The following is a 17765-nucleotide window of genomic DNA, read 5'->3' on the forward strand; positions in this document are numbered from 1 at the left end:
CAGTGCATAAATTGGGAGCATTCTAGTTTTGTGAAGTGTCAGGGTGGATGAGAAGCACAGTCTTCCTCAACCAAATAAACATGCATTACATAGGTGTGTTCATGTGTATTTTACTGTATAAAAGATGTAACTTTTTACTCCTTGGTGTGCTTGATTCATGGAAACCACTCTGCACCCTGCAGAGAAGAAACAATGTCTTCTTTCTTAAAACAGACTGTGTATGTGTTTAGAGAGCTCCTAAAACTGGCAACAGAGTGAGGGTACTGGTGGTATCCATGAAGATCCAGGGACAGACTAGGAAGGGGGTAAGAAATACTCCAGAGAGGGACAGGTTCAGGTGGCTCCTCACACAGAGGTGCGGGCCTGGAGCTCTGTCCACGGTTGCTGGAGGCCCCTCAGCATTTCTCTGGGGCTGTAGGTATGGGGACCTATTGTGGAGGGATGTGGTGGACCCTCCTCACAGAGAGGCTGTGTAGACCCTCACACGGAGGGATGAGGGAGACCGTTCCGTGGAGGCTCTGGGACCCCCTGATGAGCCGCGGGGACCCTCACACAGAGGGATATGGACACCCCCCTATGGAGGTCGTGTGGACCCTGACACAGAGGCTGGGGGGATCCCCGAGGGGCCGCGGGAACCCTCACATGGAGGGATGTGTGGGACCCTCGGTCCCACCCAGGCTGTGGGGACCCCTCTCCCTCAGAGCTCTGCGGGCTCCCCGAGCGGAGCGGGCCCGGCTGTGCGAGAGGCTCCGGCCGCGGGGGGGCGCTGCCCGCCCGTGCACGCCGGTTTCCGCGGAGCGCGGCCATGGCGGGCGCGGCGCAGTGCGGGGGCAGCGCCGTGTGCCGCTCCCGGGACCCCGCCGTGTACCGCTCCCGGGACCCCGTCCGCAACCTACGCCTGCGGTGAGCGCTCGCCCGGCCCTGGACCGGGCCCCACCGGCCCGCACAGCCCTGACGCTCCGCTCCTTCCCCGCAGGGTCCGTCTCCAGCGGGTCGCGCCGGCCGGGCCTCTCCTGCCGCGGGCGCCGCCGCCGCTCGCCGGCCCCGAGCCCCCGGGCCAGGCCGATCGCGCCGGCAGTGCGGGAGCGGTGCCGCTGGGGATTACCGCGGCCTCTCGCGCAGGCGCCAGGAAGCCCCTGCAGGACGAGGAGGAGGAGGCCGAAGTGGGGTGGCAGGAGAAGCTCTTCAGCCAGGTGGGTGCGGGGGGGGGGGGGCAGGAGGGACTTCACGGAATGGATCAGATCGAAGGGGATCACTGGGGTCCTCCAGTCCGACTCCCCTGCTCAGGCAGGAACCCCAGAGCACGCTGCTCAGGCTTGTGTCCAGCTAGCTTTGAAATACCTGTAGTGAGGGAGACACCACGCCCTCTCTGGGCAGCCTGTTCAGTGCTTGGTCACCGCACAGGGAAGAAGTTCTTCCTCGTGTTCAGGAATCAGTTCCTGCCCATTCCTCTTGTTCCATTGCTGGTCCCCACGGAGCAGAGCCTGCTCCATGCTCTGACTCCTCCTTGCTGACACTGTCAGACACTGACAGGGATGAGGTCCCCTCTCAATGTCTCCTCTCGAGGCTGAACAGCCTCAGCTCCCTCAGCTTTTCATCATAAGAAAGGTGCTCCTTGGTGAACTTTGTCACCCTCTGCTGAACCTGCTCCAGGAGCTCCATGTGTCTCCTGTCCTGTCCAGAACTGGACAGGCTTGGGGGAGCTTCTGACACCCCCTTTTCTGCACCTTACTGTGGGGTTCCTTGTTTCAGGGTGAGCTGCTGTGCCCAAGCCCTTCCAGGTGGCCATCGGTGGTGCTGCTGGCTGCCGCATGCCTGAGCAGTGTTGGAGCTACTCTGGAGCTTGGGTTATTTGCTGAGTTTCCCAAAGGGTCTTGTCTCTGGGGTGGCTTTGGAAAAAAGCTGAAAAATGTTTGTGGCTTTGCCAAAGCTGGTGAAAGGCAGCTGTTGTGCTTTACCTGTGGTGCTGTCAGTTTGAGGTGGATCTGTACCTGAATGAGTCAGCCTGCCAGACTCCCCTGGACTGGCAGTACCATGAGGAGATTCAGAAACTGGAGAAGGCTGGAGGTCGGAAGAACTGTCGCATCTTCACCTACACTGACCACGACCGATTCACCAACCTAGAGGAGGTACCAGCTCTTAGTTACTCAGTGTCTGTCAAAACTTCCAAGTTTACTGCAGAGGGAACATTTCTTGGTTCTCAGCCAGGCAGATACCTTGAGTGCAGGAGAACACACTGCTGCAAAGCAGCTTCTGCTGGTGCCCCAGACCTGGGGTGGGATGTCCCTGCTTCAGAGCAATGATCGGGACAGCCGGAGGGACTGGCTCTGTAGGAGCACTGCTCTGTAGGAAGCTTGCTGGGTGGAGTGAGCTGTATTTTGCCACCAGAACAGTGAAGGAATTATGCAGTCATCTAGCAATTTGTTCTTGCATGTGGTTGTGTGCATACCTGTTCCCTCCTCCAAGAGGAGAAGTGTGTTTGGGAAAGGTGTCCAGTTAAGGTAATTCCTGTCTATTCTTCAGCTCTGCCAGAAGGTAACTGACTTGGATCATGAAGTGCCATCGTATCTGGTCGAGAGGATGGCCAGTGTGAGGAGGAGAAGACAGGACCGTAGGCCTGTGTGAGTTCAAACTGGGGCTTTGAGCTTGTTCATGCCGGCTTCGTGGTGCTGGTGCCCCAGCTGTGGATCAGCCTGGTCCGTGGGAGCTGGTGGCTTGAGCTGTGTCACACATGGAATCCAGCACTGTGACTCCTCATCATGGTGGGTTTGGTGCTGCTGAGGTGAGCTGTGACTGGTGCTGTTCTGTTGTTGATAGAGAAGCAAGTTCTCTCAAGACAAAAATCATCACCTGGGAACCTTCAGAAGAATTTATAAAGAACAATCATGTAATTAACACACCTGTGCAGACCATGTACATCATGGGGGACTTGGGACCTTATGGGAAGTAAGTAAAATCCTGAAGTGATCAGAATTTCCCAAAAGAAAATCCATCTTCCCTCTTTACCCAAAACTCCTGTTTCTTTCATTAGTTAAGGGGAGAGATTTCCAAGAGCTCAGTAACATGGGATGCAATTTATTTCTGCCTCTTTCTGCCGTTGGGAGGCAGCTGAGTGTATACCTCCAAAAGACTTCTAAACCAATGTAGGAAAGTGTGTATGTGTTCCCTTCTGTACCCCCAAGTTCCTTTACCAGCTCTGCTGTTCCAGAACATGAGAATGTCCATGTTCTCTGTTTAGACTGTGTTTTTCTGGTGTCCTCCTTCAGGCTTGGTCACAGGGAGTATGAAAATGTGCTTTGCACAATCAAGGTGGATGGCAATGGGGTGATCACAGTGAAGCCTGACTTCACTGACGCCAAAGGAGCCTACCGGTGAGTGGGACAGGGCTGGGACCTCTCCTGGGACTTGGGGTAGGGGGCTGAAATGGCTGTTTCCTGGTCACCCTTCAGGCAGGGGATCAGCACTTAAGTTGAGAAATACTTCATTTATTTCAGGGATTTCTAGGAAAATGTTGTTAGGTGCTTATGCTCTCACTGTGTGTGTGCTGTGTGGGGCTTTGGTGCAAGTCTCTAGGGATGCAGGTTATCATGGAATCATGGAATGGTTTGGGTTGGAAGGGACCTTGAAGCCCATCTTGTTCCACCCCCTGCAGTGACAAATTCCACTATCCCAGGTTGCTCCAAGTCCCCTGGCCTTGGACACTTCCAGGGATGGAGCAGCCACAGCTGCTCTGAGCAACCTGTGCCAGGACCTCACCACCCTCACAGGGAAGAGTTTCTTCCCAATATTCTATCTAACCCTGCCCTCTGTCAGTTTGAAGCCATTCCCCCTTGTTCTATCACCACATCCCTTGTAAAATTACGTTATGCATACCACGGATGCAAGCAAGTCTTCCATTTTGAGGGAATGATGCTGGCAGGCACTTGCAAGTGAGGAGAGGGCTGTGAGTGCCCTTGTCTCACTGCACAGGCTGGGTGGAGGGGACACTGCTGGGTCAGGAGGGCCCCATCGATGCCTGTGCCTATTCTCTGCATAATGGGGGAGTTTTTCCCATGTGTTTTGGGCCTCTGCAGGATCGAGGTGGATGGAGAGAAGCGAGAGGTGTGGGAATACACCATTGAGAATGCATCTGCCCAGGTGCAGCCAGAGGAGGAGGAGCGCGAGCAGCGTGTGTTCAGAGATGTAAGTACTGGCCATGGAACATGTTCACTAGTTCTGAGTAACAGAGGCAGCTCAGACCCTCATGGAGATATAACTGCTGGTGCTCTGCACACCTGAAGTGACAAAATGTCTCTGCTCAGGGATCTGAGAACTACAGCAAATACTCCTTGCTTCATCCCTTATTCCTTGTAGAGACCGCTAGTTGTCTGTAGTTGTCCTGCCTCTGGCTGCAGTGCTTTAGGGAGTGAGAACTGATGCAAGAAACCACCCAACTCCATGCCTTCCTAGTGTTACCTGCTAGTGTTTTTCCTTCCCTTCTGAGCAGTGGGCAAACCCTTTCCTTAATCTTCTTTTGCTGCCTGTATATTTATTAAATGATGTCTTGTTATCTGTAATGTCCCAGGATATTGGGATCCCATTTCATGTCTTGATCTTTCTGAATTGCCTTTTTGGCTCTGACAGTTTATAAAAGTACTTTTTGGTTTAGCTTTTTATTTGTGCATTTCGTTATTGGTTTTGTGGTCACCAAGGAAATAATGATTTCACTAGACTGATCTCTACCTGGCCATTTCCTTGGAATAGTCTGTACCTGTGTTTTTAAGATGTCATTTAAGATCTGATTCTTCAGAGCTTCTTTTCCTTTAAAACTAGCCTTGGAGAACTAAAGCTGAAGTTCTGTGCAATGTTAGCAGTTATGCTTCTTTGTTCCATTAGATACTTACATTCTCCATATTTGCTGTAACAACCCCACGTGTGCTAAGCCTGGTAGCAATTTGAGTTTAAATTATATACACTTTAATTTTTGCAGTACGTAACAGCAGATATAATCAAAATGCCACTTTTTTTGTTGTTGTTGTTGTTGTGTGTGTTCCCAGTTGTACGGGCGGCACAGGGATTACCTCAGTGGGCTCGTGGGCTCAGACTTTGAAATGGTGAGTTCCAGAGGCACTGGCAGGGACTGGAGCTCTGTTGTCTCTGGGGCCTGGTGACCTGGCTCACACAGCTGCCACTTGCAGCACAGTCTCCAAAGACAGTTTCATTCTGGAGGGGTGTTGGCAGCTTTTTACCTTGTGGCTTTGAGCAAAAAATTGGGTCAGAAGGGACAAGTTGCAGTGGATTTGGGGTCTGCAGAGATCCATCCTGCCCATTCAGGGCGTTCTGAACACTACAGTCTGTGAGGCTGCGTGCAGTGCCTCAAGGCCTTTGTAGTACTTTGAGAAGGAAGGAGAGTTTATGTCTTCTGGGACAGTGATTGCTGTTAACTTCTTCAGTGTCAAACAGCTCTATGTGCCACTTTGTGCAAGTAAACAGCCCCTCTCACATGCAGACTCATGCAGTTTCCTTTCTCACTGAGTTACCCCAACTGCAATCTTTTCTTGCTCAAACAAAACACTGTTTGCCAAACAGTGGAAGTTGTGGTTTCCAGTACTTTGATAGAGAGTCTCAGTGCTTCCCCCTCCTCCCTCATCTTGGGCAAATGCAGGAACATGAGAGAAGCAGGACTGTGATTTCTGCAAGTAACTTCTCACTATGTGTTATATCGATCTTGGCATCTGTAAGAGAGCTGTTTACGGAACAGTAAATTCCTGCAGGCTGGGCTTTGGGGGATTTGGTCTCTTTAAAGACTCTTTCCAGAGGGACTTTTCACTTCTGGAAGTGATAGGAGAAATCATGCCTCCTCCCTGGCCAGAACAGTAAATCATTCATGTCCAAACACCCATGAAGTACCTGTGTGAGATCCTGTTGGGAAGGAGTTGTTGAGGTTGCACCAGTGGTGGTTGAACTCCTTATCTTGTTTCTCTGCTAATTTTTCCAGCCTCTTCCTGGTACTCTGAGACTTTTCGTGAATGGAGAAATAGGTGAGTCCTTGTTCTAAACAGTAATTAGGGCTAATGTGGGTGTCCTGGGATGGCTGAGGGTATGATCCAAAGATTCTGGAATCCCTAGATTTAAGAGGCCCTAGAATCCTTTACTTCCTCCTTCTCCTCCCTGTTTGCTGCAGACTAATCCCTTGAGAGGCATTTACAGGTTGGAGGTTACAAATGCTGCAGCAGATTGCTATAATCTCTATTAATTTCCCAAAGAAACCAATTAAATGTGTGACCTCCCTCATCTGGTTAGGGATACAGGGACAGGGCTAGTCTGGAGAGGGAATCTTCTCTACGGGTTATCTCCTGTTACTTTGAAGACTGTGGCTTTTCCCAGCTTCTAGCAGTAACTGATTTTCCTTGAGGTTATTGGTGGTGGCTCTCCCAAAAATCGACAGTGAATGCAGGAAGAGTTTGTGTGGAAGCAAACGGCTGAAGTTGATTCTCTCTTCTCAGTTTCAGCTCAAGGCTATGAGTATGACAACCTTTATGTCCATTTTTTCCTGGAGCTGCCTAACCGTGAGTGTTCACATTCCCAGCCACATCACAGCAGTTTAAGAGATGAAACAGGCTTAGGCTGGTCCATCAGACCAGCTCTGCTGGGACTCAGCAAAAATTAGTGCTGGGGCTGGGATCTAGTCAGAGGCCTTCAGAGCTAAAATGGCAGAACTCAGCTCAGGCTGGGATGTAGAGGTGGTGGTGACCAGTCTGTTCAAACTTCATTCCTTACCCTGCAGAGAACAGCCTTCCTGTGCTCCCCACCACTGTGACCTTGTCTGATTTCAGTGCTTGTCATCATGTTTTGTGCTGACATTAACATATTAAATTTTGATGGATAAATAAGGCTCCCAGCACTGACATACATATCCTGCTGCATGTTTAGTTCTCCTAAAGCTATGGCTCTGGCTACCCTTTCTGGATATATCTGTCAAGATACCACTTCTGCTACTCAGTACATTTAGACAAGACTCTGCTTTTCTCTTGAGATGAGTTGATGCTTTTCATGGACAGTTCTGAGTGTTCTGAAGAGCAGTGCCTGGAACAGGACAGGGAAAAGTCATGAGGAACAGCTGAGGGAGCTGGGAGGGCAGGGGAAGGCTCTGCCTGGAGAAGAGGACACTTGGTGGGGGGACCTTCTCACTCTCTACAACTCCCTGAGAGGAGGGTGCAGCAAGGTGGGGGGGTCAGGCTCTGCTCCCAGGCAAGTAACAGGACAACAGGAAACAGCCTCAAGTTGCACCAGGGGAGGTTCAGGTTGGACATCAGGAGGAATTTCTCAATGGAAAGGGTGATCAGGCATCAGAAGGAGCTGCCCAAGGCAGTGGTGGAGTTCCCATCCCTGGAGGTGTCCAAGGAAAGACTGGACGTGGCACTCAGTGCTCTGGTGTGGTTGACAAGGTGGGGATCGGTCACAGGTTGAACTCGATGATATTGGAGGGCTTTTCCAGCCTTAATGATTCTGTCATTGTCAGGGTGGGTGATGTTATTTGTTACTCCAGTCATCAGGGACTGACATTCTCCTTTGAGCTGCTCTGGTTTGTGAGTTTGGTCTCACCCCAAGCCTTCATCTTTTCCTGTCCTCCCAGAGTGGTCAAGTTCCCCATTCCAGCAGCTCTCAGGAGTGACGCAGACCTGTGCCACCAAGACAGTGGGCTGGGTAAGGACACTTTCAGACCTGCAGAACAGTTTGAACAGGCAGTCTCTGGAGTGGAACATGTGTAACAAACTACAGATATATTCAACAAAATTCCTGAGTTGAGGGCTCCTTTCAAGAGCAGAGCATGTTTGGGATTCTCCTTACTCTAATTACACTAGTCATTTTTTCAAGGGTCCACTGTGTCCAAATGAAACTACTCCAAATAAAACTAGACCAGATAAAACAACTCCAAAGCATTTTCTGGAACCTCACTTCTTTCTTCATTCTTGCTGACTGATTGCCTTTGGAGCTTTGATTTTTGTGTTCCCCAATGCTCTGAGTTAACCAAGCATTGTTCCAGCTTGCCTGGGGCAGGAATGTGCAGAGACTCTACACTGACTTCCCAAAATGAAGCCTCCTCTTATATGGGAAGTTGGTTCTGTTGCTGTCTCCAGCTCCTCTCTTACAAAATTTGAATTTTATCAGATTTTTAATGTATTTAGTATGTTTTCATATTACAAAAATAATTATCATACAACATTTCAGTAGTACCAATGTTTGAGGTACTGTGCTTGGCTTGGCTCCTGTAAAGATTGTGGCTGCCCAGTAGTTCTGGAAGTGACAGAGTTTTCATTTGAAGCGTATCACTCCCCTTTTCCATTATTTTCAACAGCCTATTCCATCAGCGTGGCACTAGGGAGTGTATGCAGGTCCATCCTACAGTCAGGTGTTTGTTAGATTGATCTTTTTGGGCAGCATCACCTGCTTTCTACCACTAGTTCCTTTCTCCCTGGTCTCTATGCCCTCTGCAATGCTGGTGATGAATTCTCTTGCCCAGGAATCTGATCTCTGCCCTGTTCTTTTTCTAGGATAACGTGGCATACTTCTGCTACCCCTTCACTGTGGATTTGTTTTACACCCAAGAAGATGAAGGTGTGTTTCCTTGTTACTCTGAAATCCTTTGGTCCCACTGTAGCCATCGTGCTGTCTGTCCTCTTGGAGATGAAAGGACAGAGGGAAGCTTTTTCGGTTCAACAGAAGTTCACCCTATCACCACGCAACCCCTGGACACATCCTGTGTTTGCCCTGCCCAGGAATCCATTAGCATTTTTATGGATTCATTGATGTTGCACTGTTTCCAGGCTGTAGGCAGCTTTATCTGGTTGGAAAACTATTTGGATCTTGGCTTGTCTCTCTTTAAACCTGGGGTGCAGGGCTATGTTGCTGTGCCTGGTGTGCTGCATGAGCCCTGGGATGCTGCAGCAGGAGAACCAGGCAGCTTTTTTGTACACAAGTAAAACCCTGTGCTGAGTCTTACATTTGTAGACGGGCTCAGTGACCTGTATAATCCCTATATAGTTCATGTCACTTTGATACTTCAGCTCTATTTTAAGCTGGGCTTCTCTGCTGCCTGTTCCTGCTGCTTCCTCACCAGTCCTATTGCTCTGTGGATACGATTGCTAGGGACAGTGCTGTGGCATGCCTTGCCAGTTGAATCCAATGTACTCTTTGGATTTGGGTATTCAGCCAACACTAATGAATTTTCAGACTAGAAGAAACACAATGAGTTTGTTTCACTGTGGAAAAAAGAAATGCTTGGAGAGGTGTAGGAGAATACAAGTTAATATTCCCCCAATAGCAGTGGGAAAGGCCAGAGATAAACAGGTTCCCCCATTTGGCTTCAGATCATTCATGAAAGATTATCTTGTCTGCTCAAAGATAATTAACAGCACAGTCTGGACTTGCTCTTAAAGAATTTTCCCTAATTTTTAACATCAATAGTTCTGTTTTCAGCCTCAAATCTGTGGGTTCAGCTTTTACAGGGGAAGCTAATCAACCATAAATCTTTGTTAGTCATTATGGAAGAAATACAGAAAGGACTGTGGTGGAAGGGTGCTGGAGTGTATCCAGAGAGGGAACAGAACTGCGGAAGGGTCTGGAGCACAAGTAATAGCTGAGGGAGCTGAGGGTGCTCAGCCTGAAAAAAAGGAGGCTCAGGGAGGACCTTCTCACTCTCTACAATTCCCTCACAGGAGGGTAGAGCCAGTTGGGGGTTGGGCTCTGCTCCCAGGGAACAAGGGGCAGGACAAGACGAAACCTCAAGTTGCTCCGGGGGAGGTTCAGGCTGGACGCCAGGAGAAATTTCTTCACAGAGTTGGTGTTAAGCATTAAAAGGGGCTGCCCAGGGAGGTGATGGAGTCCCCATCTCTGGAGGTGTCCAAGAAATTACTGGAGGTGGCACTCAGTGCTCTAGTCTGGGTGACAAGGTGGGGGTTTGGTCACAGGTTGGGCTCAATGATCTCAGAGGTCTTTTCCAGGTGAAATGATTATCTGATTCTTTGGCTTCCTACTAGTGGAGTTGGGCATTTAGCATTCTTTTTCTCAGTGATAGTCTCCTTCCCAAAGCTGTGACCTGCTCCCCATCTTGCAGACAGTCTCCCTCAGTGGCCTGTTCTCTACTTTGAGGTCCTATCCCTGGATTTCTGGCAGAGGTATCGTGTGGAAGGATATGGGTCCTTGGTGCTGCCAGCATCTCCAGGTAAAGCATCCTTGGGACATTGTGTTAATTGTCTGGGAGAATGAGTTGAGTGGTCCTCTTGGGAAGTGATTCAGCCAGTCCCAGGGATTTGGTGTACTGAAGAGAGCAGTCAGCTGTCTGGGGGGCAGCAAAGAAGGGTGTGAGACACATCTTGGGTTGCTGTCCTTGATCCTTTGATACTGCCATTGCAACGTGTGGTGTGATAAAGCTCTGGGGTGATGCTGTGCATCTTTACACTGACAGTAGCCCTCTGTGTCTCACGTGGGATCTGGGAGTGACCCCCATGTGTTATAAGGAGATGCTGCTATTGGGCAGGGGGTACTTTCAGCACTGGCTGTGTGACTAGAATGGGCTGACTCATCGGGAGAATGCTTTTAGAACGTTTCTGATACTGTGCAGTGTTTCCATTTCTAGACAGCTCTGGGTTGGGTCAGCAGCTATCCACCTGCCTTTGCTGTCCTCTGTGACTGAATAAATCACAGGTCACAGCAGCTAAGCTGTCCTCTTGTCCTGGGCCAGGTGTCCACATGCTCACCATCCCTACCTGGCGTCCTGTTGAGCTGGGAACTGTCGCTGAAATGAGGAGGTTTTTCATTGGGGGATCTCCTGAGCTGGAGGACTTAACCTACATCCGGATACCATCGACCTTCAAGGTGGGCTCAGCTGCAGAGCAGCCTCTTGCCAGGACATGGTGCATTATGCTCTTGGGTTCAGGTGGCCATGGGCAGCCTGGACCAGATTTGAACAGGGATGAGCTGCTGCTCCTGTCCCTCTCACTAAAGAAATGTCTCCTCTGAGAGTCTTGTGATCCTGAACAGAGGAATGGGCAAACACTGAGGCAGAGCTGTGCCTTCTGAGGGGCGAGCAGCTTAGAGAAGTAGGGGAGCAGGGACCAAAGCCTTGGCTTATCCCTGCCTATAAAGTGTTTGTCAGGTCAGCATTTGGTACCAGCTGTAGACTTCTCTGGGGTTTCTGTGAGGAATTTGGGTTGTATTGTGCCTGGAACAGCTTCCTGAAGCAAGAAGCTGATGGGTGTGAGGCAGGTAGAAACTTTATGTTCCTCGGAAAGCTGCAGAGGTGGCTGCTGGTGTAATGAGCAGGGTGATGTTAGTGGCAGCTTTGTGTGGGAACAAGACCTGATGCAGTTGTTGAAACCCTCCCCCAGCACTGCACTGTCAGCTTGCAAGTGTTTAGGTGCTGCCCTCAACACAGCCTGGAACTATGTGCCCTTCTTACCAGCCTTACAAGGAAGGGAAGTCTGTGCCCACACGAGTTTGTGCTCTGGTAGATCACGCTTGTTTTCACTGTGAGGTTACTCTAACCTGTACCATCCCTGCAGGGAAAGCACCTTAGCCGCTTTGGTTTCCGGACAGAGACCACAGGGAGCGTCACGTTCCGGCTCTATTGCCTGCAGCAGTCCAAGTGAGTGCAGCAAAGGGACTACGAGCTCTGTAAACTCCATCTCCTGTGCTGGTTTTGGCAGCCCTGACCTGCTGCTGTGCTTCTGTGCAGAGCCTTTCTGGAGAACAGTGCCCTGAGGCAGCGCATGCAGAGTGTACTGGACCGACTGGGAGGCTTCAGCCAGCAGAGCTCTGTCTACAATGTTTTGGGTAAGGCCTTCAGTGTCATTCTGTCTTGGTGAGCATTGGCTCACTTTTGTCCTCTTTTTACAGAGTGGGCAGGATATTTCAGGAGAAGCCATTACTGTGGGAGAAATTCCCCTCCCTGTGACCTCTCAGAGTCCATGGCAGAGGTTAAATGTTCTGCTCTGAGCTGGAAACTTCAGGAGGCATCAGCTCTGAGCAGGCAGGAGGGATAACCACTGTGTGAGGGCACAGCCTGGACTGGGCTGCCCAGTCTTGCCTGGCACTGAGCAGAGCTGGTGGCACTGAGGCACAGGCTCTGATTCTGTTGTGTACAGAAATCAGAGAGCAGCGGGTGGAGCAACACCAGGTGCTTTGGTGGTGGAACTTACTCACAGGAAGTGAGATCCTGCACCAGGAGAGATTGATGTTCACTGGAAAGACACATCCCTCCCCTTCCCTGAGGCTGTCTTATGCATTCTGGCCTGTTGTCACCTCTGTGTTGTAGAGGCTTTCCAGCGGGCACGGCGCCGGATGCAGGAAGCACGGGAGAGTCTTCCCCAGGACCTCATCAACACTTCTGCCTCTACTGTGCCCCATCCACTGGAGCCGTGAGCACGACTTCTGTTGCTTGGAACACTTGGCATCTTCCTCCAGCACAAGCTCCCGCCCCTCAGCAGCAGTCCCAGTGCTGGTGCCTGGAAGCTTCAGAAGCCCTTCCTTTGTTGTTTTCCCTGGATGGGAGAGGGAGCCTGTAACACCTCCAGACCTAGAATTTGCATTTCCACAGGTATCTGTGGAAGGAGCCCCATTTTTCAAGGCCCTTTGTTACCAGGCTCTAACAGTACAGCCAATTTTTTGCATTTCTTCTGAAAGACTGACGTGGAACCTGTGAACCCTGTAACACCTTTCAGGGATTAAAAAGGAAATAATGAGAAAAATTGACATGACTTGGTATATTTAGTTTTCTTCTTAAAGAAGAGGGTGATGTTGAAGGTCAAGGCACAGATGCTGTTGGAGATTAATGGAATGAGTAGATAACTTCTTGAGAAGTGCTGATAATTGTTGTCAGCTGTTGTGTACAGGGCAATCAATAGTAAAATCAATTCGTCCACCTCTGCCTTAAGACTGATTAATTCCTAGACAGAGAGCTCTCTGCCACATGTAATATATGAAATTAAAGCAAAGGAAGACAGATGGAGAACTGGACAAAAGGGTTACATTCTGCATTTCTTGTGTGTGCCCATAAGGTCTGGCTCTGCAGTGGTGATCAGGAAGTTTCTTTGTTCAGGAATACAGTTGAAAACACACCTTCCCCTTAGTTCACCACAGAGCTTTGTCTGGGGCTGGAAGGTTTGCAGACAGTGAGAGCAGCTGATAACATTTGCACAGCTGCTGAACTTTGAACTGTTCAAGCTGTTCATTTGAGGTTGATGTTCGTTGGTGGTTTGTTGTTGCATCTCTGATTGCAGAGCACTGTGGTGCTTCCTGGGGAAGCTTGTGTTTACCCTCTCTTTACCAGTTTCTTCTCCTGTTCTTTTCTCAGTTTTTTTCCCCGTTTTTATTTCTGTCTGAAGTTTAGAGGAACATAGCTCCCTGTAGACTGATAGTGCTGTGTTGGTTTCTGCACGAGTCACATTTCTGTGTGTTTTCTGTTCCCAACAAAGGATTGGAAGAAAAATCTCAAGCTGAGACCATGCAGGTTTGAATGTGTCTGTGAATTTAGAATTCAGAGGCAGGATATGAAATATGAATTGGCCATCTTCCTTTTGCTCTGCAAGTTCCTCCTTCACAGGGAACATGAGACTCATGGTTGCAGCCCTGTGTGTGGTTGTTACAACATCCCCTTATTCCCTGGTGCTCCACTGTCTTCCTCACTCCCTTCTTGCCATTTTGAGGTTGTCCCAGTCTTCAATGAGAAAACAAAGTCCAAAAAGGAGTCGGCAACTCTCAGAGTTTGTCCTTCCTTGAGCTTTGTTGTAATTCCTAGATCTGTCTGGCAGCTTGAATCGGTCTGGCAGTTTCAATTACAAGGGGACTTTTGTTCTTCCTTGCCTGTTGCCCCTCATTTTGATGGAGGAGGCTACCAGGATGTGTTGGAAGTGTGGCCTGTGCAGCAGAACAGTGTCCTCGGCCTGGAGCTGGGTGATGTGCCTGGTGCTGATGTGATGACTCTGGAGGTACCACATCTGGTGCTGGAGCAGCAGAACTGATCTCTGTGTTCTGTCATGGTCTGTAATGACTGACTCAGGATGAAAAGCATTCAGTGAGTATGTAGCGCTTGTTATCTCTTTATTTTAATCATTACTCACATTGTGGTCTTGTGTGTTTATCACAACCTTCTGGGTGTTTTTGTGGTGCTTATCGCCAAAAGCTGAACTGCATCTCTCTCAGTGCTTCTCAGGATGGAGTTAAAAGGTTACAATAATAATTTTTTTATCAATAAAGTAACAAAACACCTTTTTGATTGAGATGATGCTAATGACAGATCCTGTTAGAGTGGAATTTTCTGATGAGGTTGGGTTCCTGACTTGTTGCCCAGTTACATGGCAGGATTTAGTGTACTGAGTGTGAGATGCACTAAGATTTACATAATTATATTATTTTGCTACTTAAAACTCTGAATAGAGAAACTTGAGAGGAAAATTTTAAAATTAAAAATTACTGGAATAAAGCAAGCAATTCTTCTAAAGTAAGAGACTGTTTGCAGTTCTTCACTGTTGTGCTTGCAGCCTTCTTGGCCTGACAGAATAAAGTGGTGCTGGTAAAAGCTGGTTTTAAGAGACTGCTCAGCAAATGCTCTTTGCCCTTTTAAAAATTAAACTAGCAAATTTCCATATACATGTACATATATGAAAATGTCACTGATCTTTTAGTCACAACTGGCATTTGTGCTCTGAGCCTGCCAAGGATCCAGCCTGGAGAGGAGGTCATGCTTTCACCAGGTGTGCACAGCTGGAGCTGGAGATCACCAAGTTGATTAGAGGGATGGAACACCTTTCCTATGAGGAAAGGCTGAGAGAATTGGGATTTGTTCAGTGCTGGGGTTTTAGGAGGTCTCCTGGTTTTTTCTTCTGTTAAAGGAATTTTGCCCATACATGTTGCTAGGGGAGCAAATGGCTGGGTACTTAAGGAAAACAAAGAGCTGGCTACAGGGTGGGGCGCATCTGGCTACTCTTTTGTTTTCACCTGAGTCTGTGTGGGCAGTCGGTCTCGGAGTTCGGACAGAGAGGGACGCTGCTTTCTTCGGCCGCTTTTCCTTCTGCTGGAGAAGCCCCGGGATCCCCAGCCCACCTTCCCTGCCCTGCTGGGAGCCGGGCTGTGACCGCCCTGCCCCGCCGCTGCTTCGAGCCTTCGCTGCGTTGTAGCCCTGCTTGCCCTGCCTGCCCAGACCTCCGGGGGGTTCCCCGCTTGGATACACCTCGTCTGCCAGCCGGGATTTGTGCTCCTCCCTGCCGCTCCAGCCTGCTGTTCCCGAGGGTCCGGCCGGACACCGGGATCGGCTGCCCAGGGGTTTGTGAAGCCTTTGTTCCATCCCTTCCCGGGATCGGCTGCCCAGGGGTTTGTGAAGCCTTTGTTCCATCCCTTCCCGGGATCCCGGGATCGGCTGCCCAGGGGTTTGTGAAGCCTTTGTTCCATCCCTTCCCGGGATCCCGGGATCGGCTGCCCAGGGGTTTGTGAAGCCTTTGTTCCATCCCTTCCCGGGATCCCGGGATCGGCTGCCCAGGGGTTTGTGAAGCCTTTGTTCCATCCCTTCCCGGGATCCCGGGATCGGCTGCCCAGGGGTTTGTGAAGCCTTTGTTCCATCCCTTCCCGGGATCCCGGGATCGGCTGCCCAGGGGTTTGTGAGGCCTTTGTTCCATCCCTTCCCGGGATCCCGGGATCGGCTACCCAGGGGTTTGTGAAGCCTTTGTTCCATCCCTTCCCGGGATCGGCTGCCCAGGGGTTTGTGAAGCCTTTGTCCCATCCCTTCCCGGGATCCCAGGCCGCCAGTGCCGCGTGCTCCCCGAGCTCGCTCCGGAGCGCCCCCTGCAGCCGCGGGGGAACCATCGCACCTGCCCTGCTCACCGGGAGCCGCCAGCGCCCCTGCCGGCTGCGAGCGGAACTGCACCCGAGGGGAAAGGGCCCGACAGCCGAGAAGGCTGGGACTGGGTTTGGGATTGTTTGCTGTCACTGCCAGAGTTATTGCTGTTTGTTTGACTGGTTATACACATATAGATATATCATAGTAAAGAACTGTTATTCCTATTTCCCACATCTTTGCCTAAAAGCCCCCTTGATTTCAAAATTATAATAACTCGTAGGGAAGGGGGGTTTAATCTGCCATTCCAAGGGAGGCTTCTGCCTTCCTTAGCAGATGCCTGTCTTTCAAACCAAGACATTCAGCCTGGAAAAGAAAAGGCTTTGGGCTGACCTAATCGTGGCCTTCCAGTACCTGAATGGAGCTGACAAGGAAGATGGAGAGAGACCATTTACAAGGGCCTGGAGTGACAGGACAAAGGGGAATGGCTTCAAACTGACAGAGGGCAGGGTTAGGTGGGATACTGGGAAGAAACTCTTCCCTGTGAAGGTGGTGAGGCCCTGGCACAGGTTGCCCAGAGCAGCTGTGGCTGCCCCACCCCTGGAAGTGTTCAAGGCCAGGCTGGATGGTGCTTGGAGCAACCCAGTCCAGTGGAATTTGTCTCTGCCCGTGGCAGGGGATTAGAATGAGATGAGCTTTAGTATCTCTTCCAACCCAAACTGTTTCATAAGTCTATGATTCTGTGGCTGGAGTGGGGTTGTGCATTCACCAGGTGTGCACAGGTGGGGAGATGAAACAGGAGATGGGCACTGAGGACAGGCAGGAGGGGAGACCAGTGGCCTCCCTGGAGCCATGAGGAGTTCACTGAATGGAAGTGTGTCACAGTTCTCACTGGAGGAGTGCCCAGACAGGGAAACTCAGCAGGAGAAGTGAGAGGAAGGACTGTTGTGCGTGCCCAAGAGCTTGGGATGGGTGGGCGCAAGTTAACGAGACAGGAGAACCCTGAACTGAAAGGGGAGGACAGGAGGAGCCTGCAAGCAGGCACAGGCCAGGAATTGCTGCAGATCCTTGGGGGTCCCAGAGTGGGTCTAGCAGTGAGACTCAGGGGCCTGTGCATGGCTGGCAGCCCCGCAGCTCTGGCTACACCAGCTGCAGCAGTGTAGCTGGTTTCTCTGGGGCTTTGTCTGCTGCTTTCTTTGAGCAGACTGGAGCTGATGGGTTTTTGAGAGCCAGCTGAACTTCCAGCTGAATGGGCATCTGTCCAAGGCTGAATCCGGCAGCCTCACCGGTGCTTTGGGCTTTGTGGGGGGCAGGAGTAAGCCCAAAGGCCCTCAGTGCCTTCCAGGGTCAAATTAAATGAGTTTTGCAAACAAAAGGGAATGGCAGGAATGATAGCTTGGTGGAGGAAAAGGCTGTGGGGCAGTTGACAGAGCCTGCATGATGCAAATCAACATCCATTAGAAATTCCACTCTAAATGTAACAGAAAAAGAAAACGTAGAGATGAGTCATTCCTGTGATTGGAACAGCTTCCCACCAAAGTCAGACCGCAGGAATGGGTTTTGGTCTCAATGGAGGAAGATTTGGGCTGTGATAACTCCAAACTGGGGACTTGCCAGGAAACCTCAAATGGTGCTTTAGCTTGGCCCCATCCTAGGACTGCAGATGTGCACCAGGAGTTGCATCCTTCCTTTGCGAAGGATGCTGGGATGTAGGGATGTGTACCAGGAGGGTTGTTTGAGAAGGACACTGGGATGTGCGCCAGGAAGAATGTTGGAGAAGGCTGTTGGGATGTGCCCTAGGAGGGGATTTTGGGGAGAACACTGCAATGTGCACCAGGAGGGGTGTTTACGAAGGACTCTGGGATGTGCATCAGGAGGGATGTTTGGGAAGGATGGTGGGGATGTGCACCAAGGCAGGGGGTTTGGGATGTGTGCACAGTGGAGCTGCCAGCTCTTG

General features: G+C 50.4%; 1 protein-coding gene across 2 annotated transcripts; it reads left to right on the forward strand.

The window, feature by feature from the left end:
* The first annotated feature begins 796 nt into the window (after positions 1 to 796).
* Positions 797 to 13685, forward strand: MKS1 (MKS transition zone complex subunit 1). 2 transcript variants are annotated; one of them, XM_082294527.1, is made up of 17 exons: positions 797 to 903; positions 977 to 1193; positions 1974 to 2129; positions 2524 to 2621; positions 2818 to 2946; positions 3267 to 3371; positions 4074 to 4182; positions 5037 to 5093; positions 5978 to 6020; positions 6486 to 6548; positions 7616 to 7686; positions 8535 to 8598; positions 10097 to 10204; positions 10724 to 10857; positions 11544 to 11626; positions 11717 to 11814; positions 12296 to 13685. In XM_082294527.1, the coding sequence occupies exons 1-17, from the start codon at positions 806 to 808 to the stop codon at positions 12400 to 12402; spliced, it is 1740 nt and encodes a 579-aa protein (XP_082150653.1). In that variant the 5' UTR covers positions 797 to 805; the 3' UTR covers positions 12403 to 13685. The 2 variants fall into 2 exon arrangements, with proteins under 2 accessions (XP_082150653.1, XP_082150654.1); XM_082294528.1 differs by lacking the exon at positions 5037 to 5093.
* The last annotated feature ends 4080 nt before the right edge of the window (positions 13686 to 17765 follow it).

Source organism: Coloeus monedula, assembly GCF_965178545.1.
Source record: "Coloeus monedula genome assembly, chromosome: 20".
NCBI lineage: Eukaryota > Metazoa > Chordata > Aves > Passeriformes > Corvidae > Coloeus > Coloeus monedula.

Coding starts and splice junctions, on each gene's coding strand:
- MKS1 (XM_082294527.1), top strand. CDS start 806: ATGGCGGGCGCGGCGCAGTGCGGGGGCAGCGCCGTGTGCCGCTCCCGG. Junction 2,622..2,817: donor AGACAGGACCGTAGGCCTGT/GTGAGTTCAAAC, acceptor TGTTGTTGATAG/AGAAGCAAGTTCTCTCAAGA. Junction 10,205..10,723: donor GGTGCTGCCAGCATCTCCAG/GTAAAGCATCCT, acceptor GTCCTGGGCCAG/GTGTCCACATGCTCACCATC.